The 21,831-nt window shown below is 33.6% G+C and overlaps 1 protein-coding gene across 1 annotated transcript in view; it reads right to left on the bottom strand.

Moving 5' to 3' along the window:
- Positions 1-21,831, bottom strand: part of LOC145268689 (uncharacterized) — a 1,072,728-nt gene that overhangs the window by 145,022 nt on the left and 905,875 nt on the right. Inside the window, exons 182-186 of the mRNA XM_080124201.1 lie at positions 13,952-13,989; positions 11,080-11,217; positions 9,594-9,639; positions 8,510-8,625; positions 517-812 (exon numbers count right to left, since the gene is read on the bottom strand). Coding sequence (XP_079980327.1) covers positions 517-812; positions 8,510-8,625; positions 9,594-9,639; positions 11,080-11,217; positions 13,952-13,989 — 634 coding nt within the window. The remainder of the gene's footprint in view (positions 1-516; positions 813-8,509; positions 8,626-9,593; positions 9,640-11,079; positions 11,218-13,951; positions 13,990-21,831) is intronic.

The raw sequence follows: 21,831 nt of genomic DNA, 5'->3' as shown, positions 1-21,831 counted from the left end.
TGTTTCAATCAAACTACAACATTTGTTTATAAATAGAATTACTATATCCTTGCATTGTCACAGCCGTCTTGGGACCGTTTAATATTTTATCTACAAAAAAACATTTCTTTTACAACCAACTATAGACAACAAGTTAAGGTCAATTGACACCCTATTTCAATAGTCCCCTAATAAAGCTAGAGAAATATGTCGATAATGATTCTATAATCACAACCTTGCTTTCTTTACAATGTTGTTCATTAGGTATACACATATTAAGTATTATTTTTTAGTTAGTTATACCAATTTACCGTAAACAAAGAGTTTAGCTCAAGTTAAAGTTTCACCATAAATGCAAGTATATTTGCTGATCAAACCTGGGTTGAAGACAGAAGACTATAATAACAATTTTACAAAACAAATTTAAACGTAATTGATCCTGGTGAAACGCCAGTCCAGGACAGCCAGTACAATAAAACTTGCAATTAAAAAAAAACAAAAAAAAACAACGAGAGATTGTAAAAGAAATAGACGTACCTCCTTTTGACTGTGGCTTCTTGTTGCTTATTCGTGATTTGAATTATTTCTTCACGGAAGACTTCCCTTGTATTCTTCTTGATAATGGTACCAAGGGCAAGTTTTTGTTCCAAGTAGGCGGGAGGAACCCACCCTTGTTTTGAAGGGGTGGTTTTGGTGGGTTTCGTACGTACGAGCCAATATTCACTGTTTTCCATATCGAGGACTTCCACAAACTGTCCTTCACTGAGCCGGATTCCCTCTTTGTTGCTGTCATCGGGTTTATAATCAGCCAAGACCACAAAAATAGGGAAACCCTGGAAATGAAAGGTAAAATATATATACAGCATTTTTCAGAATATATATATATATATATATATATATATATATATATATATATATATATATATATATATATATATATTAGTTTTAAACAGGATAGCTAGAGTCATGTCGAGTTGGGGACACGATCACATTAAAAAATCGAGGGGGAAGCGAAGAAGACGTTAATAAAATTTTTTTTAAGAAAACTTGGAAATAGGAAGAAAAACTATTAAAGTGTACATATGAAAACTATTAAAGTGTACATATGAAAACTTCGCCAAGAATAATAAAAACATTTTAAGAATAAATTCACAAGAAAAAAAGAAGATTTGAAATGTAAACCCGAGGCGCCTTTCGACCGATAGATTTTTGAGAGGGAAACACATTGGCAAATACTATTTTAAAAAAATCAAAATATAAATGATTATCGTTTAAAATTGAGGAGAGAAAAAAATTTGCAACGTGGGGTGGGGAAATAGAGAAATGTCGCCAATATTAGGGGGGGGCATAGCGTATCAAATAAGCAAAACCAAAAAAAAGCATATTATCGGAAATGTAGGCGAGTAATTTTATATATATATATATATATATATATTATCATCCACATACAGTACTGTTTCGTTGTATCACAACTCATCAGTGCGGATAGACATACACCTTCCCCCAGTCGTGGATTGAACCTACTACAGCCGTCGCATTAACAGTCGGCAGCTCACACCATCAGGCTATGAATTAGTGCTGTAAATATTTTGTATTAAATCCACACCCGCCCATCCCAACAGTGCTCTAACCATCAGCTTGTTTACAAACAAATTAATAGGTGCTTCGCTTACACACACACACACACACACACACACACACACACACACACACACACACACACACACACACACACACACACAATTTATATAAATAAGTGTATAAAAAATGTATATATATATTAAAGCTCTTTGAATAACTCCAATTTGTGAGAGAGCTCTTTCTGCCTACAGAGCAAAGGTTTACGTATCTTAAAATCTAATATCTTCCAAGATATTAAGATGTTTGGAGCGAACCCTTCTCCCTCGATTTTTTATGTGATCGTGTCTTCAACTCGACATGACTCCAGCTATCCTGTTTAAAACTTTTATAAATTTTGTACCAATAAAAGTCTTATATATATATATATATATATATATATATATATATATATATATATATATATATATATATATATGATGAAAATAATGGAAAAGTATTCCGACAAAATAGAGAAAATAAAAAAGGAACAAACCGTATTATGTGTTCACCAACGTTTCGTCTTTATTTCGAGAGGAAGTCTCGAAATAAAGACGAAACGTTGGTGAACACATAATACGGTTTGTTCCTTTTTTATTTTCTCTCTCTCTCTCTCTCTCTCTATATATATATATATACTAGCTAGGGTGCCCGGCGTTGCCCGGGTGTTTGGAGGTGTGTGTTGAGCAAAAAAAAAAAAGTGATAGTAGGAAGCAGACTCGACACCGTACCAGGAAGGAAGAAAAGAACGTGAAAAAAAAAAAATGTGACGTGTTTGCTGTTGCGCCCATCGCCAAAACGGAAGTGACGTAGACAATCTAAAAGAGGCGATGACTTTCGAAAATATCGGCGAAAAAAGCGACCCCTCACTGTAGAAAAGTGCCCAGTTGAGAGTAAAGGAATTAATGCTTTTAGCCAATTTTCTGATATTTGTCACCCGAAGGGTCGAGCTTCAAAACGATATCGATTTCGTGAAAATCCGTCGCCTATGTCGAAAGTTTTAGGCAGACATAAAATATACATACATTTAAACAGACAGGTGATTTTATATATATATATATATATATATATATATATATATATATATATATGAACATTTATAATTAAAATGTTTAAATTTGACGTTATTTCACGCGGTTAACGGTAGCCGAATGGATTAGGTCTTCGCTAAATCAAGCCAGTGATGTCTCGTGATGCGGGGTTCGAATCGTTCGACTGGTATTAATCGTGACACCCTGCACTGAAGATTCCCGAAAGGATGAAACACTAGTGTCTGTAGGTATTTAATTATTATAGTAAAAAAATAATTCTGACAGACCCTTTAAGAAATTCGTTTCTTATCGTTGAGCACTTTCAGTTGAATTAAAGTCGGTCAATTTAGCTCTTATGCATAGATCATCATATAACGATTAGATCACTCTCTGACTGACGTAAATGAACATTTAAAATTAAAATGTTTAAATTTGACGTTATTTCACGCGGTTAACGGTAGCCGAATGGATTAGGTCTTCGCTAAATCAAGCCAGAGATGTCTCGTGATGCGGGGTTCGAATCGTTCGACTGGTAGTAATCGTGACACTCCGCACTGAAGATTCCCGAAAGGATGAAACACTAGTGTCTGTAGGTATTTAATAATTATTATAGTAAAAAAATAATTATATATATATATATATATATATATATATATATATATATATATATATATATATATATAGAGAGAGAGAGAGAGAGAGAGAGAGAGAGAGAGAAAATAAAAAGGAACAAACCGTATTATGTGTTCATCAACGTTTCGTCTTTATTTCGAGACTTCCTCTGGATGAATGAGATTAAGAAACCAAAAAATATACCAGTACAAAATATTTGAAAATGTTTCACGTGCACAGTGTGACGCAGTTCTATTTCAGAGAAACGGACAAATGATGTTGGAAATTCAAAAAGGAGGGGGAGGGCTGGCGCTGTTAAAGAGAAGGAAATTTTAGTGACGTCATATAGTCGTTAATGTAATTTTAAAACTATGAACGCAAGTTTATATTCTTATTGGGAAAAAGATATATCTGTTGAAATTCAAATATAAGTTTGTAACAGAAATGAAATGAGTGTTTTTTATGTAATTTATTGATTGAGATTATGTGTTATTATGTGTTAATTATTACAGGGGGTGTTTGAATGGTGTGAGAAAGTTAAACACCCCCTGTAATAATTCAAACACCCCCTGTAATAATTAACACATAATCTCAATCAATAAATTATATAAAAAACACTCATTTCATTTCTGTTACAAACTTATATTTGAATTTCAACAGATATATCTTTTTCCCAATAAGAATATAAACTTGCGTTCATAGTTTTAAAATTACATTAACGACTATATGACGTCACTAAAATTTCCTTCTCTTTAACAGCGCCAGCCCTCCTCCTCCTTTTTGAATTTCCAACATCATTTGTCCGTTTCTCTGAAATAGAACTGCGTCACACTGTGCACGTGAAACATTTTCAAATATTTTGTACTGGTCTATTTTTTGGTTTCTTAATCTCATTCATCCAGAGGAAGTCTCGAAACGTTGATGAACACATAATACGGTTTGTTCCTTTTTATTTTCTCTATTTTGTCGGAATACTATTTCCATTATTTTCATCATATATATATATATATATATATATATATATATATATATATATATATATAAGAAATTTAGGTTTATAGAAGGCAGAACAATGCAGAGTTTCCTGAATAACTCGATCCGCAGTAGAATCCACTACGACATTTGAAAGTCAAAGACGCGCCTGACAAAGGAATGACTTCCCGAAAAATATAGCCACCTGACTACGTGACGTAAGTAAGAACATAAGAAACTATTACATATAAAATTTTATATAATATATATCATTCAAACACTACTGTGTTTTGATGTATGGCTAAGTGGCAGTTTTAGTCATTTAGAACTGCTTTAAATCTTCACTGCTCACTTATTTTTCGACCAAATTCGACCAAACAATTATTACAGTTTATAGATTACCTTCTCAGCTATATTGTAAAATATTTTTTTTTTTAATTTTCGTTCAGTAAAACAAAAGTTATGATGAATTTTCTGGTGTTCAAAATCGTAAAAATATGTAAGGAGGTAAGCGACGTTTTTTTATGACTGGTTTCCATAGCAACCACGTCGCTTTAGCGACTACTGTTGCTACTAATTCGAAAAGATAAATAACAAGTGAAACAGAGAGAATGAAAGTATGAAAGGGAGATATTTGGGGGATTTTATTGAAAGCAGACGAGTGCCGTACATTGCTATTACATACGTGTTTATGGGGGAAAATAAGATTGAAAAAAGAACAAATGAATTTATTGGAAGCCTGTGAAAATCAGGGATTAGAATAGAAAAATGCGAGCATGAAAAGTAATATGGTTAAGCTTAAACATGGAAAAGTAAAGGACTAGTTGTTAAAACTGGAAAAGAGAAGGACAAGATATTATAGTAAAAACTATAATAAATTTATAACTTAAAATATTGCGGCATTAATAAGTTTGTAAAATTCAATTTATAAAATTATGTAATCGATTCTTATTGCTGCAATATTTTAAGTTATAAATTTATTATATATTTTACTAGAATATCTTGTCCTTCTCTTTTCCAGTTTTAACAACTAGTCCTTTACTTTTCCATGTTTAATCTTAACCATATTACTCTTCATGCTCGCATTTTTCTATTGTAATATATGTATGTATATGATTGTACATACACACACATACATGTATGGTTTCAATAAAATGAAACTGCATGGCTGATTCCACCATTATACTTTAAGTTACTTCAGTGTGAGTGTATCCATTGCATCTCTACATTGTTCTCCCTAAATTGCGTTTATATACACAATAAACAATGCTTCAAGCAAACTATTTTAACCTCATATATAACAATAAACAAGTATATATATATATATATATATATATATATATATATATATATATATATATATAAAAGTGAACGTGTCTGTCTGTCTGTCTGTCTGTGTACATTTCCCTACGCAATAACTCTGTCAATTTTTAGTCTATAGACTCGAAATTTGAAATACCGGGTACTGAGATTTGGAAAAATCGATGTGACGGGTGTCAGCCAGAAATTTGGCTGTTAAGGGGTCAAATTTCAACGATTTGACCTTTAAGAACTCTACCAAACTCCTCCGACAATTTTGGGTCTAGACACTTGAAATTTTAGATATAGGTTCCTTGAACCTGGATCTAACTTAATAAAGTGATTTGAGCCCGAAACTATAAATTTTAAGGGGTCATAATAGGGGTCAAATTAAAAAAAAATTTACTCTTTTTTTTTTTGCTCAGCATACACCTCCAAACACCCGGGCTACGCCGGGCTGAAATGCTAGTATATATATATATATAACTCACTATGTCTGTCTGTCCGTCTGACTTCATATTTTCAAACTCTATCAATTCCAAAACTAAAAGTCGCAGAGCAGCACTAAGGGTCTCAAATGATTGGATTTTTTATGGACCATTCTTTTATGGGTCTTTAGCCGGTTAAAATAGTTTTAAGGGGCCCAAAGGGGATAAAAAATGAAAAAATCGTTATACATTTTGTACATTCATCTTAGTTTATTTGTAATCAGTTCATATGCATGTCATGTTGGTACAGTGGTAACGTCACCAGCTTTGAATACTACAGTTTTGATTTCGGTTTCGATTCTAGCTGATGGCACCTTAAATACTTTTTTTTTTTTTACTTTTGAAATCACGACTCTGGACAAATTAAAATATCGTATTTAAGTGTATTTTACGACCGGACAAAGCCACCCCATCCGCTAGTATGCATATATATATGTGTGTGTGTGTGTGTGTGTGTGTGTGTGTGCATGTTTTTAGATTGGTGTGGCTAGGTTTTCTCCCTCTGATCTATTTGCATATGTATCTCTATAGCTAATATAATCAATATATCTATAAAAGTGAGAATGCTTGTGAGGATACTTCTCAACCTATATACTCAACGAATTTTTGATCTACAGACTTGGTATATAGGATATTTAGACATGTAGACATTTTTTTTAATCGGTTTTCGTCCACTGCTAAAAGGTTTTGAAGATGATGCGCATAGTGGTCGGCCATCGGATGTTGACAAAGATCAATTAAGAGCCTTAGCTCTGTCGCGTTTATTGTTTTTTTATTATCTGTGTGTTTGTGGTGTAGTCCCTAGCTTTGGTAGAAGTCTTCTTGGATGATGAGAGCATTTTATGGTAAGGGCAATAATCACAACAACAGCTGTGTATCTATATATCTATAAAAGCGAGAAAGTGTACGTATGTGTGTGAGGACACTTCTCAACCTATAAACTCCACGAATTTTAGATCTACAGACTTGAAAGTTGGTATATAGCATATTCAGACATGTGGTAAAACTTTTTTTATCCGTTTTCATCCGGAAAAACAGGCTGCTAAAGGGTTAAATAGTTATATGGGGGGTCGTCACATTTTTATCTGTTTGCTAACTGTTCCACGGATGTGTATGCATAAATTGTTCACATGACAGATCCATTATGTAAAAAATAAGTAGGTTTGAAAACACTTTATAAACATCGTGTCAAGCCGGCCTAATGGTTATCGTACTTGACTCACTATCATTAGGTTTTTGGTTTCAATATCTCAGCCTGAGTATTTTCTTTTTTTTCTTTTACTTGCACTATTAAACTATTTAGAAAAAAAAAACTTGTATGCAAATGTCTCAGTTTCTGAATAAATTTAAATATAATATTTATGCGTATTTTACGATCGGGCAACACCAGACGGCTTGCTAGTATATATATATATATATATATATATATATATATATATATATATATATATATATATATATGTATGTATGTATATAAAAAAATAAAAATTACAATAAGTTTACCAAGGTAATCAAAATGGTAAACTTAAAATATATTATAAATATTAAAGAGTTAATATTTACAAGTAAAATAAACTCAGCCAGATGTAAAAGCTCAATAAAACCGAAAAGGAAATAGAGCTTATAATATGAACAAATGATTAATAAAACATGTATGTACATATATATACATATATATGTATATATATTAGTGATGGGACTATCACAATATTTATTACCGATTCCGTACTGAATTCCCGATTCCGATACAATTTCCAATTCCGATTCTTTATAAACCTCAAAGTATTTAACTACAAAGATGTTATTTTGTAAGGATTACAGTAAAAACACGTGTAAAATGTACATGTATTTTTGCGAAACGTAAAAAAACACACTTGTAAGGGGGGGGGGGTGATTTATTTTTAATAAATATTTGGGGGGGTGATTTATTTTTAATAAATATTTGTGGGGGGGGGGTGATTTTTTTTTAATAAATATTTGTGGGGGGGGTGATTTGTTTTTAATAAATATTTGTGGGGGGGGGTGATTTAATTTTAATAAATATTTGTGGGGGGGGGTGATTTATTTTTAATAAATATTTGTGTGGGGGGTGATTTATTTTTAATAAATATTTGTGGGGGGTGATTTGTTTTTAATAAATATTTGTGTGGAGGGGGTGATTTATTTTTAATAAATATTTGTGTGTGGGGGTGGTGATTTATTTTTAATAAATATTTGTGTGTGGGAGGGGTTGATTTATAGCTTTTAGCTTTACTGGTAGGTTAAAATTAATAAATATTTATCATCTTATTATTACTACCAGCAGGGGATGATTTCATTTCAAACAAAATCAAATAAAATAAAAGATAGATAAAGGAATCGTTTTTGGCATTGGAAAATTGGTACACATTTTTCCAATTCCAATACCACCAAAAGTTCTGATTTTTCCGATTCCCAATTAATCGTCCCAACACTAATATATATATATATATATATATATATATATAAAGTAAATGAAATATTTATACTTACTTCAAGCATACTGCCATCATCTTCTTCTTCTGAGGAACCAGGTTCTTTTTCTGGGCTCATCTTGCGACTGGGAGATCGGGAAGCTGCTTTCATTTCTTTCCGTTGTACAGCCAGTTCTAAAAGATAGAAAGAGTTATTTGTAATAATATCTTTTCAAGATTGGAATCAAGTGTCCGTCTGTAACCGGAATGACGTCATTACCCGAGTCACAATAACCTTAAAGTTTTTTTAACATTAAAGAAAAACTACTGATAATATCTGGTAGTGTTCACAGGAGTCTGGATGATAACAAATCTCCCCAAATTTTCCAGTACTCTCCAACTCTTTTGCAAATCACTTTTTGTTATCGCAACAGCCGTTTAACATTGATTTCTCAAATCCCTTGATTCTACTTTCTCCTAGTTTTATTTTCTAGTTTTTCTTTTTTCGGACTGTTCATATTTCTCCTACTGTTACGCATTCGACGTGGCCGGTTGTTCAAAATGCGTTTGTCCAGTCGATATAAATGTTAACATCTACTTTCGTCACTGGTACAAAATATATACACACACTGACAGCAAAATAAAAATCACAACACAGTTGATCTACAAAAAATATATTGGTTCTATTTCACACCGACAAATCATGCCTAAAACATTTAACAAGATGTTGTTTTATGTTACATTTGAACTTCTGCATATCAGTACAGCTATGGAAGCAGGTAGTAGGAAGGGAATTCCAAAGTCTTGCTGTTCAAGGGAGGAAACTATTCGAGTAGAAAGCTTTTTGGCATTTACGAATCTTAACAGTGAAGGGGTGTGATTTTGTTGCTGAGCAGATTTGTCAGGGATATGTGCTTAGAGAGGCACAAGCGCAAAGAGTTCATCAGAGCAGATTTCATTAAAATACTTGTAAAACAGTCGGAAGTATGCAACATTGTGGCGATGAGACAGGAGCTGGAGCCTAGTCGATCCGTTAGATTTGGAGACTCTATTATCATCATAATTTGTTTTAAGTAAATCATTTGAAATTGTTAACTATAATGAATCGTTTTCATCCATTTTATTTCTACATATTTCTCAACCGCCGACATCCTTACACTTACCTTCAGCAGTTGCTTCTTTTAGCATTTCAGGGGGAACACGGTATTTCTGCGGGAAGAAAAAAGAATGGACAAATGTTCAATTGTTTTTTTTTTTGTTTTTTTTTTTTCAATAAGACAATATGCATTAAAAATCTTCATACAAAGAAATATATTTTTCTTGAAATCTCTATATCCAAAGTTAGGAATGTGTATATATATATATATATATATATATATATATATATATATATATATATATATATATATATATAATTTAAAGGAGATTAGAACAATAGTCTAAAGAGCTGAGTGTATTTTAATGTAACAGTGAAATTACTAGTTTAATTAAAATACAGGAAATAGAAAGTGCTCGTTGTAATTTAGATATATAATAAGCTCGATAGTTAAATGTCCTTGAGCTAATTCAATATTAAATAATGTGATTGATAATTTAAAATTTAAAAATCAAATTATAATTAAATTAAAAATCCGTTTCATAAGACGGAACAACAACAAAATAAATTATCTGTACGATCGTTTCGGAAAACAATGCTTTTTATTGTGGTATACATCAAGTTACGTACAATAATTACATATAGTTTTTTTAATAAGCAAGGTCTCCTCGTCAGCAAATTTTGAAGGGTTTTTATTGAATTTAAAAGACACCATAAATAAACCTAGAATTAAAAGTATCAATAAAATAAAAAGCTATAGCAAACATCTAAATGAGTATTTTAACCATAGTTCATGATTTCAAAAAGCGAAAAATTAAAAGATTCATCTGCCTTACTTTGATGTCAGTGTGGGAACTGTGAACACAATTATTTGCGAGGAACTGAAGATGCGGAAGATTTGTGTGCAAAGTTTGTCGCAAGGATGCTCAGAGAAGATAAGAAAGAAAGACTTTATCATGACCAAGATGGGCATCCAAACAGTTCCTCACCCTTCCTATGGTACAGACCTTGATCTCTGTGAATTTTGGTTATTCTCTAAGTTCAAGGAAAACCTTAGAGGAGGCCGTTATGAAATAATTGAGGATATGAAAGAGGCTGTGATGAGAGTCATTGACACGCTTACACAAGTGGAATTCTATAGGGCCTTCCAGAAGTTGTGTGAACGTCACAACAAGTGCATTGCAGCCGGAGGAGATTACTTCGAAGGGAACTAGAGTTTTATATGTGTAGTATCAATAAAAGTGCCAATGCAGATATAATCTGTCAATTTATTGAAGGCACCTTGTAGCATATTGTTACTTGGGCCATAAGGAGTTACGATTTGGGAACATGTCTAAAAAAGAGCTGTGGGGAGTTGAGCAGCAAGATGTCTCGTATATGTGACAAAGGAGCATTTGTGAATTTGATGTTTTTTTTTTGACAATTCTTCTTTCAGTGGAAGGTGGTTCAATCTGCCTTCGGTGAATGCCATAACATTATCCTCGACTCGCTTTTGGCCTTGGTTAAGTTATGACTCTGTATTATAAAAAAAAAAAAATCGGTAAAAGACTTACCATTTCTTTTTTATCCAACTTGCATACAGCCCATGTTTCGGTTGACGAAGAGTCCACGACTACGACGCGCTCGCCTTTCTTGAACTTCATTGATGTTTCGACTTCAGTGTAATCAGAGACAAAATTGTAAACTGCCTCCTACAAAAGAAAAAAAAAAAAAATAATGTGGAAGTTGGAGTGTGACACGATGTGGAATTTGTTGTTGCAATATCAACTGATTAAAAATAAGATAAGAACAATACTTTTTTAGCAGATGACGCAACGGAGACGCCCAGCGCAAACGTCTTTTTTCTGGGGCTTTCTTTCTCATCAAATCTTTCTTGAAGTTCAAACATTAGATCCATTGCTCTTTCTGCTTATCAAAAAGTCTGTTCTATCACTATAAGCACTTCCTCGCACCTTACGCTATTCTTTATGTCTATAAATCTACTATAGATCGAAACATTGTCATGTCAGTGTAGCAAAGCCTTTACATGTCTGTATTGATAAACATGCGCATATGAATAGCCCTATCTGTTTTTGAAATTTACTATTATATAACCTGATAGATATTATTTGGATTTTATCCAACTAATATATATATATATATATATATATATATATATATATATATATATATATGTCTTTGAAGTTTACAACCTTTAAAACTATACAAAAAAAAATATTTTTTATCATTCGTTAGAAAACGATCTAGTCAGTAAGTTATTTAATCACCTGCAATCACTGCATCAACTCGCTCTCGAATTTACTATAGTACCAATAATTTATTTTTCAAGGGATCATCAGTTGTTTACCATGAAACACTATATAAGAGAGTCGCAAACCTGATAGGCCCTGAACTGGCATATAAGCTTCAGCCTCTGTCCCATCGACGAAATGTTGCATCCCTCTGCCTTTTCTACAAGTATTTTAGTGGTGAATGCTCTGACGAACTGCAATCACTTGTGGCCCCCCGACGCGAGCACCCTCGACAAACCCGACAGGCTACTAGATCCCACCCCCACACTGTAGAGATCCCTAGATGTAAAAGATCTTTTTACTCCAATAGTTTCTTCCCCAGAACCGCAAGACTCTGGAATTCCATTCCCGATCCCTGCTTCCCCAACAGTACTGACGTGCAGAAGTTCAAGTGTAACGTGAACCGACACCTTGCTGCCCAAATCCCTACATAGTACCCCAGTAGTTGTTTCCCCTGATAGTAGCCCCCTACACCAAAGTGGCAATTTGCCTTGTTTGGGGTGAAAATGTAATAAAAAAAAAATATATATATATATATATATATATATATATATATATATATATATATATATATTTGACATTGGTATATTTATGCAGCATTTTTTTATTCAAGCAAACATTATTAGATGCAACGGAGACACTTTGCTTTATGATTCTTCTTTTTTCTTTTTTTTTTTTTTAATTTTTTGAGTTTCCGTATAATCTTTTTTATATCAAAATCGAAAATATAAATAAAGGTTTCATAGTTGTTACTGCCACGAGCGTTTTCGATTCGTTCACGAATCATCTTCAGGTGTTAAGGAAGTAAACGCGAGAAGTAAAGTGAAAAGTAAAACATACATTAAACCGCGTTAGGTGATGGTTAGTTAAAATATATGAAATCGATGAAAAATCGATTAAAACATAGGTCGATTAAAAATTTGAGTCTTAAAATCAGCAAGTTCGTGAACACTATTGGCAAAGTCCGTCCATTACGTGCTACGCAAGACATTTTAACACATTGTTGCTTTTCTTGAATGCAATATCATTTATAGTGGGTTGAAGGGTGCTAATATATGATCCTTCAAGAATTTTAAATTTTTCAATATTATTATCATGTTGTATAATTTTTGTGTTGGCGACGAGGACCTTTCTAAAAAAGATTTCTCCAATCTTAGAAAGGTCCTCGTCGACAACACAAAAATTATACAACATGAAAATAATCTTAAAAAATTTAAAAGTTCTTGAAGCGTCATACATTAGAACTCATCGCCCTGCTATAAATAACATTGCATTCGAGAAAAGCAGCAATGTGTCAAAATGTCGAATTTTAAATCGACCTATATTTTGAATCTGGACGTGAGGACGCTTAAGAAAAACGATATGCAATAAAATTCTGTTTTAAACTTGGAAAAAAAAAATGCCACAGAAATGTATGGAATGCTTCAGTCTGCTTTTGGACCATCTTGCATGAATCGAGCATCAGTTTTTGAGTGGCATAAGAGATTCAAGGAAGACAGTGAGTCTATGAGGGATGATGAGAGGTGTGGGAAGAGTAAGGGAGTCAGAATGCTAAAGTTGATTGGCCAAATAAAGAATTTCATGGATAAGGGCCGTCGTGTGTCTATGGAGACAATAAGTGCAGAGTTTGATGTCAGTGTGGGAACTGTACACACAATTATCTGTGAAGAACTGAAGATGCGGAAGATTTGCGTGAAGTTTGTCGCAAGGGTGCAGTCTACAACTGCATCCTTGTTACAGACTATTTGACCAAGACGGGCATCAAGACAGTTCCCCACCCTCCCTATAGTCCAGACCTTGCTCCCTGTGACTTTTGGTTATTCCCTAAGCTCAAGGAAAACCTTAGAGGCTGTCGTTATGAGACTGCTGAGGAAATGAAAAAGGCTGTGGCGAGGGTCATTGATACGCTCACATAAGTGGAATTTCATGGGACCTTCCAGAAGTTGTGTGAACGGTACAACAAGTGAATTGCAGCCGGAGGAGATTACTTCGAAAGGGACTAGAGTTTCATGCGTGTACTATCAATATATGTGTCAATACGAAAAGAGTCTGGAAACTTATTCAAGGCACCTCGTCCCTAAAAATATAAAGACCACGAAAAATGCAAACAAAAAATAATTGATGACAACCGTACCTTAGATTCCGCGAGTTCATCTTTCTTTTTCGGTTCTCCTGTTGGGGAAAAAAAAATATAATAAATAACAAAAATAATCGAAAGCATCTATTAAAAAAAATATTCAAATAATATTTGTTTTATTCAGTATTCATTTAGTTTTTATAAATATGTAAGAAAGACCCAACTAAATCCATAATAATTAATAAAAAAAATAATATAAATAAATAATAAATATTAAGTCGTTACAAAGGTGTTTGCCGATTTTAATTTTCATCTCAAAAATGAAAAAACTGTTTTTGAAAATCTTTATTCGTAACAATAACAAACTTTGCTCCCTAAACTTGATTCCATCTGTCAATGAGCTTATGAAACCATTATTCATGCTATATTTAAAAAAAAAAAGAAGAATTTTGCATTTAAATGGACTTATGTGAATCGCATTCAACTGTTATTTTGTTATTTTCTCGCAATTGTTTTAATTAATGTTCCACAAAAGTTTGCATGAAGATATATGACCTTGGGTTAAGAAAGAAAACTTACGGGTTTTGTTCTGCAGAGAGCTAAAATGGTCGTAGATTATAATTTCTGCTTTAAATAACCTCATCTATTCCACATTTAAAATAGGAACTTTTGATTGGCGTCCGATTTTTAACCGAATTTCTTCAGGTTTTGGTGCGAAATGTAAATCTAACTCCTGTTCTATCTCCGTTCGGGATGTTGACCTAAAACCATATAACTGTATTTTTTTTTTGTAATTCTTGGAATAAGTTATAATCTGAGGGAGCTAAGTCAGGAGAATATGTAGGCTGGGGCAAGATTTCCCAACCAAATTCTTCTAAGAGTTCTTTGGTCAGTAATGATTATCATGACGGAAGATGAAGACCATTTCTGTTGGCAAAGTGTTAATTCTAGTGAGCTACATCAGGAGTATATAAAAGATGGGGCAACATTTCCCAACTGAATTTTCCTCAGAGATCTTTGGTCAGTTGTGCTGTGTGAGAACGGGCATTATCATGATGGAAGATGACTCCCTTACATTTGATTACCGAGTATTTTATTCATTATACTACGCGTACTTGCAGGAAAATAACCATCTTTTCTCTCTATAACTTGATTCCATCTGTCAACAAGCTTATAAAATGCCTCACTTGTAAAATTCTTTAGGTTTTAAAGTGAAAGATGAATCTAACTCGTGTTCAGTCTCCTCTCGTGATATTAACCTAAGGCCATTTAAATGGTTTTGATACTCGTTGAAATAACTGATAATCTGAGGGAACTAGGTCAGAAGAATATGTAGGATGGGACAAAATTTCCCAACCAAATTCTTTTAGGAGATCTTTGGTCAGTAATGCTGTATGAGGACGAGCATTATCATGATGGAAGATGATTCTCTTTGTGTTGGCAAAATAAAGTCGTTTTCGGTTCAACATTGGTGAGAAAAATATGAATGATGTTTTAATAGTCTGAAAAAAAAGTTATAAATTAATCATTGTGATATGTTTAATTAATAATAACATGCATAAAATAAATTACAATCGTTTAAAAACTTTTGTCACAACCTGATAATAATGAAAATAAATAAATAAAAAAATAAAATAAAAGTTTGTGCATAACGATTCTCAAGGAAGCACATTCGGAAAGTCTGTGAGAATGTGGATTTATATGTTATTCAGATTTTACGAATTTCCAGAGATACTTTTGGGAGGATGGGCATCGCAGAGAATCAGTTAGCGGAATCATTGTTTGTTGGTTTATAAGGAGCAAGTGTATGGATTATGGTCAGTCTGAGTTTGGAGGTTTCGTCATTCTAGGTTCAGAGGTTATCAATTTCCAAAGCAGTTTAAAAGAATGGTCAATATGGTTTTCAAAGACATCCAGTTCTTATGAATTTCCAAAGTGGCTTTAGGGATACTTTTGGGAGGATGGTCAAAACAGGGAATCAGTATGCGAAATCAGTGCTTGTTGGTTTACAAGGAGTAACTGTTTAGGTATGGTCAGTCTGAGCGCAAAGATTGGTTGATTCTATGTTCAGAGAAGAGATGTTTCCAAAGTGGCGTCAGAGGATACTCCTTGGAGAATGATTAATGCAGAGACTTGGATAGAAATAGTCGTCCTGTTGAGTGGGATTAAAGAAGAAAAATGCAAAGATCCAGGCAAAAAACGGTTCCATTTAAATTTAACAATTTTCAAAGTGGCTTTTTCAGATGCGCTTTGAAGAATGAAGAATACGGAAAATCATTTTGTAAGTGGGCACATTCAGAAAGGTTGTGAAACTGTTTTATTTCATGTACAAATATGGTTTATAAAGAGGGAGTGTATAGATATGGTCAATCTGAGTTCAGAGATTAGGTCATTCTAGGGTCAGAGGTTATCAATTTCAGAAGCAGTTTAGAAGAATGGTCAATTCTTGTATAAATATGGGTTTTATAGAAATTAAGATCTTATGAATTTCCAAAGTGGCTTTAGGGAATACATTTTGGACAGTGGTCAATACAGAGCATTGGCTAGTATAAAGAGTATGTATATAAGTGGCTTTTTTCGGATGCGTTTTGAAGAAGGGTGTGAACACAGAAAATCATTTTTCGAATAGGCACATTCAGAAAGGGCACAAAACTGTTTTATTTTTTTGTATAAATAAGGTTTTGAAGACATTAACTTCTTATGAATTTCCAAAGTAGCTTTACGGAATACTTTTTGGAAAATGGTCAATACAGAGAATAGGTAAGAAAAAAAAATCATTACTTTAGTAATACAGACATGTTCTGTATTAAATAGATTTGTTTTTTTTTTAATATCAACAGTAGATTCTTTACAGTGCAATGTAGACTACAATGTATTGTTTACTAAGTCACTGCGAGAGGTATATGAGCTTCATCCAGGTGAACCGCAATGGGTCGTAAACTGGAGCAGGCAACAAACTGATACAATTGAAGCATGGATGATTTAATCAATTTTGATGGTAATAAACATATAAGAGTGGGAAATATCCGATGATCCTCATTCAATCCCTGACAGTTCATGTCTTCCTGCTTGTGTGTGTGTATATATGCGTGTGTATATATGCGTGTGTATATATGCGTGTGTAAATATGTGTGTGTATATATGCGTGTGTATATATGCGTGTGTATATATGCGTGTGTATATATTCGTGTGTATATATGTGTGTATATATATGCGTGTGTATATATGCGTGTGTATATATGCGTGTGTATATATGCGTGTGTGTATATATGTGTGTGTATATATGCGTGTGTATATATGTGTGTGTATATATGTGTGTGTATATATGCGTGTGTATATATGCATGTGTATATATGCGTGTGTATATATGTGTGTGTATATATGCGTGTGTATATATGCGTGTGTATATATGCGTGTGTATATATGTGTGTATATATGTGTGTGTATATATGCGTGTGCATATATGCGTGTGGTGTGTGGTATGTCTGGTGTCGACGTGTGTTAAAACACACAGATGTCTTAGCGTCATACTATGCTTCTCCCAGACAAATCAACCCCACGTGCACGTCGAGAACACTGCCACGCAGATGGGGCTCTGATGAACGGTGAGTGTCCTGTGCCATATAACTGGAACTCCACTGCCCTGTGGGACAAGGTTTTTTTTTAACCAAAGGCTAAGGGTGAGGTAACCGAGACAGAAACCTCAAAAGGAGCCTAGGCCCTGTCAGCTGCGGCATACGTGACCCACCGGCGTATGGCGTATGCTCTGGTTCCCAGCAACCTTAGCCCCAGTCATAGATCAAGTTTGAAAATTGGCACAGAGAATCAGCAAAACCGTTGCTTGTTGATTTATAAAGATTATGGTCAGTCGAAGTTTGAAGATTGGATCATTGTATATTCGAAGGTTACCAATTTTCAATATGACGTTGGGGATACTTTTTGGAAACGGATCAAAGTAAGTAATCAGTTACAGATAAGTTTTTCCTCCTCTAACTTTAGGCTTCTCTCAACCCCCCGCCATTCATCTAACCTCCCTTACCTTCTCTAACGCTTCTTCTCTGTACTGTATAATTTCTTTTTTTTAGTACATACATTAACTAACATGATTGTAAAGCACCTCACTCTCTTTTTTTGAACCATATCAAGATTCTCTTCAGTTTATCTTGAAATTTCACTCTTTTACATTTTAATATTGGCCATGGAAGATTGTTTTGCCAAGTATCCCCCTTCAAATCTAATCTATATGTATAAAAGCCAAAATGTGTGTTAGTGTGTGTGTGTGTATGTCCGCCAAAGGCTTTTTTCGCCAGGATTCTTGGGGTCGTTACTATTTCTTATAACTTTTTATATGCTATCTAGATCATAATATGTAACAATTACGAAACGACGTCGTAAAAGTCTTATTTCAGCGACTTTTATCTTACAAAATTTGCGCTGTGAATTCGTTTTCTTTTTACTGCTCCTCCTGCTGCTGCTATGGCATGAGATTTGACTTAGAAAACCACCTGGGTTTATAAACACATATTTTCGACTCATCTAAAGCTACTGCCTCCGTGGTGTCATGTTATGTAATCAGACTATTAACCTCAAGGCTTTGAGTTCGAGCCTACCTTCGTCCTTAAACTTTTTTTTTCTTTTTTTTTAATATTTAAACAGGTTTATTACTTTTAGTTTCATCTACCCTCGCTAACATACACACACGCCTATTTTTCGCGTCCGCTGTTTTTTTTTGTTTTTGTTTATATTTTTCAGATTTTTTAAAGAAGTTTTAATATCGTTCGTTTTTTTTTTTTGGGGGGGGGTCCATCACGTTTCTCTCTACTGCTCCTCCTGCTGCTACTGCTGCTATGGCATGTGATTTGACAAGAAAACCCCCTGGGTTTATAAACACTTATTTTCGACTCATCTACAGTTACTACCTTTGCGGTGTCGTGTTATGTCATCAGACTATTAACCTCAAGGCTTTGGGTTCGAGCCTACCTTCATCCTAAAACTATTTTTTTTATTTTTAATATTTAAACAAGGTTATTACTTTTAATTTCCATCTACCCCCGTCACACACACACACACACCTATTTTTTCGCGTTCGCTGTTTTTTTTTGTTTTTATTTTTCAGATTTTTTAGAGAAGTTTTAATATCATTCGTTTTTTTTTCTATCACGTCCGCTTTTTTTTTTTTTTTTAGTTTTTGTTTTTACATCGTTCGTTTCCATCACGTTCATTTGTTTTTTTGTTTTTTTAAATATTTAAACAGGATGATTACTTCGCTTATTCTTTTCTTTTGATTTAACCCCCCCACCCACCCACACACCTCTAAACACCCGGGCAACGCCGGGTACCCCCGCTAGTATAATATATAGGATAATAAATAGTTTCAGTCCGGTTAAAAAATAGTTCCATTTCCTTTTCAATTCAACAATTTCCAAAGTGGCTTTTTCAGATGCGTTTTGAAGTAGGGTGAACACAGAAAACCAATTTTTTTTTTTTTTTTTTTAAATATGCACATGCAGAAAGGGTGTGAAATGGTTTTGTTTCTTGTATAATGGTTTTGAAGACATTCGCTTCTTATGGATTTCCAAAGTAACTTTAGGGAATACTTTTTGGAGAGTGGTCAGTACAGAGAATCGGTTAGAAAAACCATTGCTTTAGTAAGTGTATCGATATGGTCAGTTTGAGTTTGAAAATTGGGTCATTCCATGTTGAGAGAAATGTCAAAAGTGGCTTAGAAGATATTCTTTGGAGAATTGTCAGTGTAGAGAATTCTTTAAATATGGGTCAAGAGAATAAATGCAGAGATTTTCTTAAGCTAAAAAAAATGTTTTCATTCTATATCCAAATGTTACCAATTTCCAAAGTGGCTTTAGGTGATGATTTTTGGAATGTGATTAAAGTCGGGTATCAGTTACAAATATTATTCTTATAACGAGAATAAACAGATTGCTTTAACCCAAGCAACAAATATTTTCATTTCATTTCAGTTTAACAATTTCCAGAGTGGCTTTTTCAGATGCGGCTTGAAATAGGCTGGATAAAAAATCATTCCTCAAGTAGGCACATTCAGAAAAGATCTTGTATAACTATGGTTTTATATAACATTCAGAGTTTACGAATTTTCAAATTGGAGAGGGATAAAATCAAGGGTTCAGTAGATGCAGAATATGTAAAGAGATGATCTCAATCCAGGTATAAAGGAAGGTTTATTCAATATTCCAAGCTTATGCTAAAAATGGGATCATTCCATGTTCAGAGATTATGTTAAAAGTAGGTTCATTACACTTCTGTAGCTTATGTTAAAATTGGACTCATTCCACGTTTGAAACTTATGTTTAAATTGGGCTCATTACATATTCAGGGCTTATGCTAAAATTGGGCTCATTCCATATCCAGAGTATATGTTAAAAGTGGGTTCATTCAATATTCAGAGCTTCTGCTAAAAGTGGGCTCATTCCATATTCAGAGATTATGCTAAAATTGGGCTCATACAATATTTGGAGCTTATGCTAAAAGTGGGCTCATTTCATATTTGGAGATTATGCTAAAAGAGGGATCATTCTATATTCGAAGCATATGTTAATAGAGGGCTCCATATTTAGGGCTTATGCTAAGATTGGGTTCATTCTAAATTGGGAGCTTATATTAAAATTGGGCACATTCCATAATCGGAGCTTATGTTTAAAGTGGGCTCATTCTATATTCAGAACTTATGCTAAAATTGGGTTCATTCCAGATTCAGAGCTTGTGTAAAAATTGGGCTCATTCCACGTTTGAAGCTTATATTAAAAGTGGGCTCATTCCAGATTCAGAGCTTATGTTAAAATTGGGCTCATTCCACGTTTGAAGCTTATATTAAAAGTGGGCTCATTCCAGATTCAGAGCTTATGTTAAAATTGGGCTCATTCCACGTTTGAAGCTTATATTAAAAGTGGGTTCATTCCAGATTCAGAGCTTATGTTAAAATTGGCTCATTCCACGTTTGAAGCTTATATTAAAAGTGGGCTCATTCCAGATTCAGAGCTTATGTTAAAATTGGGCTCATTCCACGTTTGAAGCTTATATTAAAAGTGGGCTCATTCCATTCTGCGTCCGGAGCTTACCAATGTCCAAAGTTGCTTTTGACGATACACTCATCACGATACATGAGTACTCAGCGGAGTCATCACTATTGACATTGTATATAATGAGTTGGTGCACAAATCCATCAACAACAATCTCAATCCTCCGATCCGCTATCGGTTTCCCATTTTTCAGCCATTCTCCGGCTACGTCTTTCTTATTCACCTCACACGACAACTTTGCAGTCGTGTTCTTACTTACGCACATGTTTTTCAAGTGTTTTACAAAGGCAATTGGTATTTCTGTGTGAGAGAGAAATGTTGCGTTTAAAACTTTTGTTAACAAAAACAACAAAAAATAAAACATAATTGCTGAAAAGAAAAAAAAAACATAATAAAAACGTTCTGGATTTTCTTTTTTTTTTTTTAGATGAGGGCTGATTGTGTATATTATTTGTTTTGATTGGACTATTGATCTCATCTTGAGTGTTATTTGTGCAACGCTTCAGCTGGTTTGCCCTTCAACCGTCTTCAGGCATATTGGTTGTTGTTCAGAAAAGAAGAGAGAAAATTACTAAGTAGACCTAGTATAGAATTTAATACGATATGGGAATCATTAATTATAAACAATAGATAATATATACTAGTAATAAATAAAAACACACACACACACACACATATATATATATATATATATATATATATATATACGTTAATATATAGTAATAATTAGTAATAAAGAGTAATATTAACAACTAGAAATAAAAATAGGGTCCTAAACTTCATACTGGAATTGTCCACAAAGACCTGTGGCACAGTGGTTGGAGTACTTGGAAAAATTAATTGTAAAAAGTGATATTCTCCTGAAGGTTGAAGGTTCAATCC

The sequence above is a fragment of the Euprymna scolopes genome, chromosome 44 (genome assembly GCF_053919585.1).
Source record: "Euprymna scolopes isolate OS-2025 chromosome 44, ASM5391958v1, whole genome shotgun sequence".
NCBI lineage: Eukaryota > Metazoa > Mollusca > Cephalopoda > Sepiida > Sepiolidae > Euprymna > Euprymna scolopes.
This window is presented reverse-complemented; position numbering and strand designations above follow the sequence as displayed.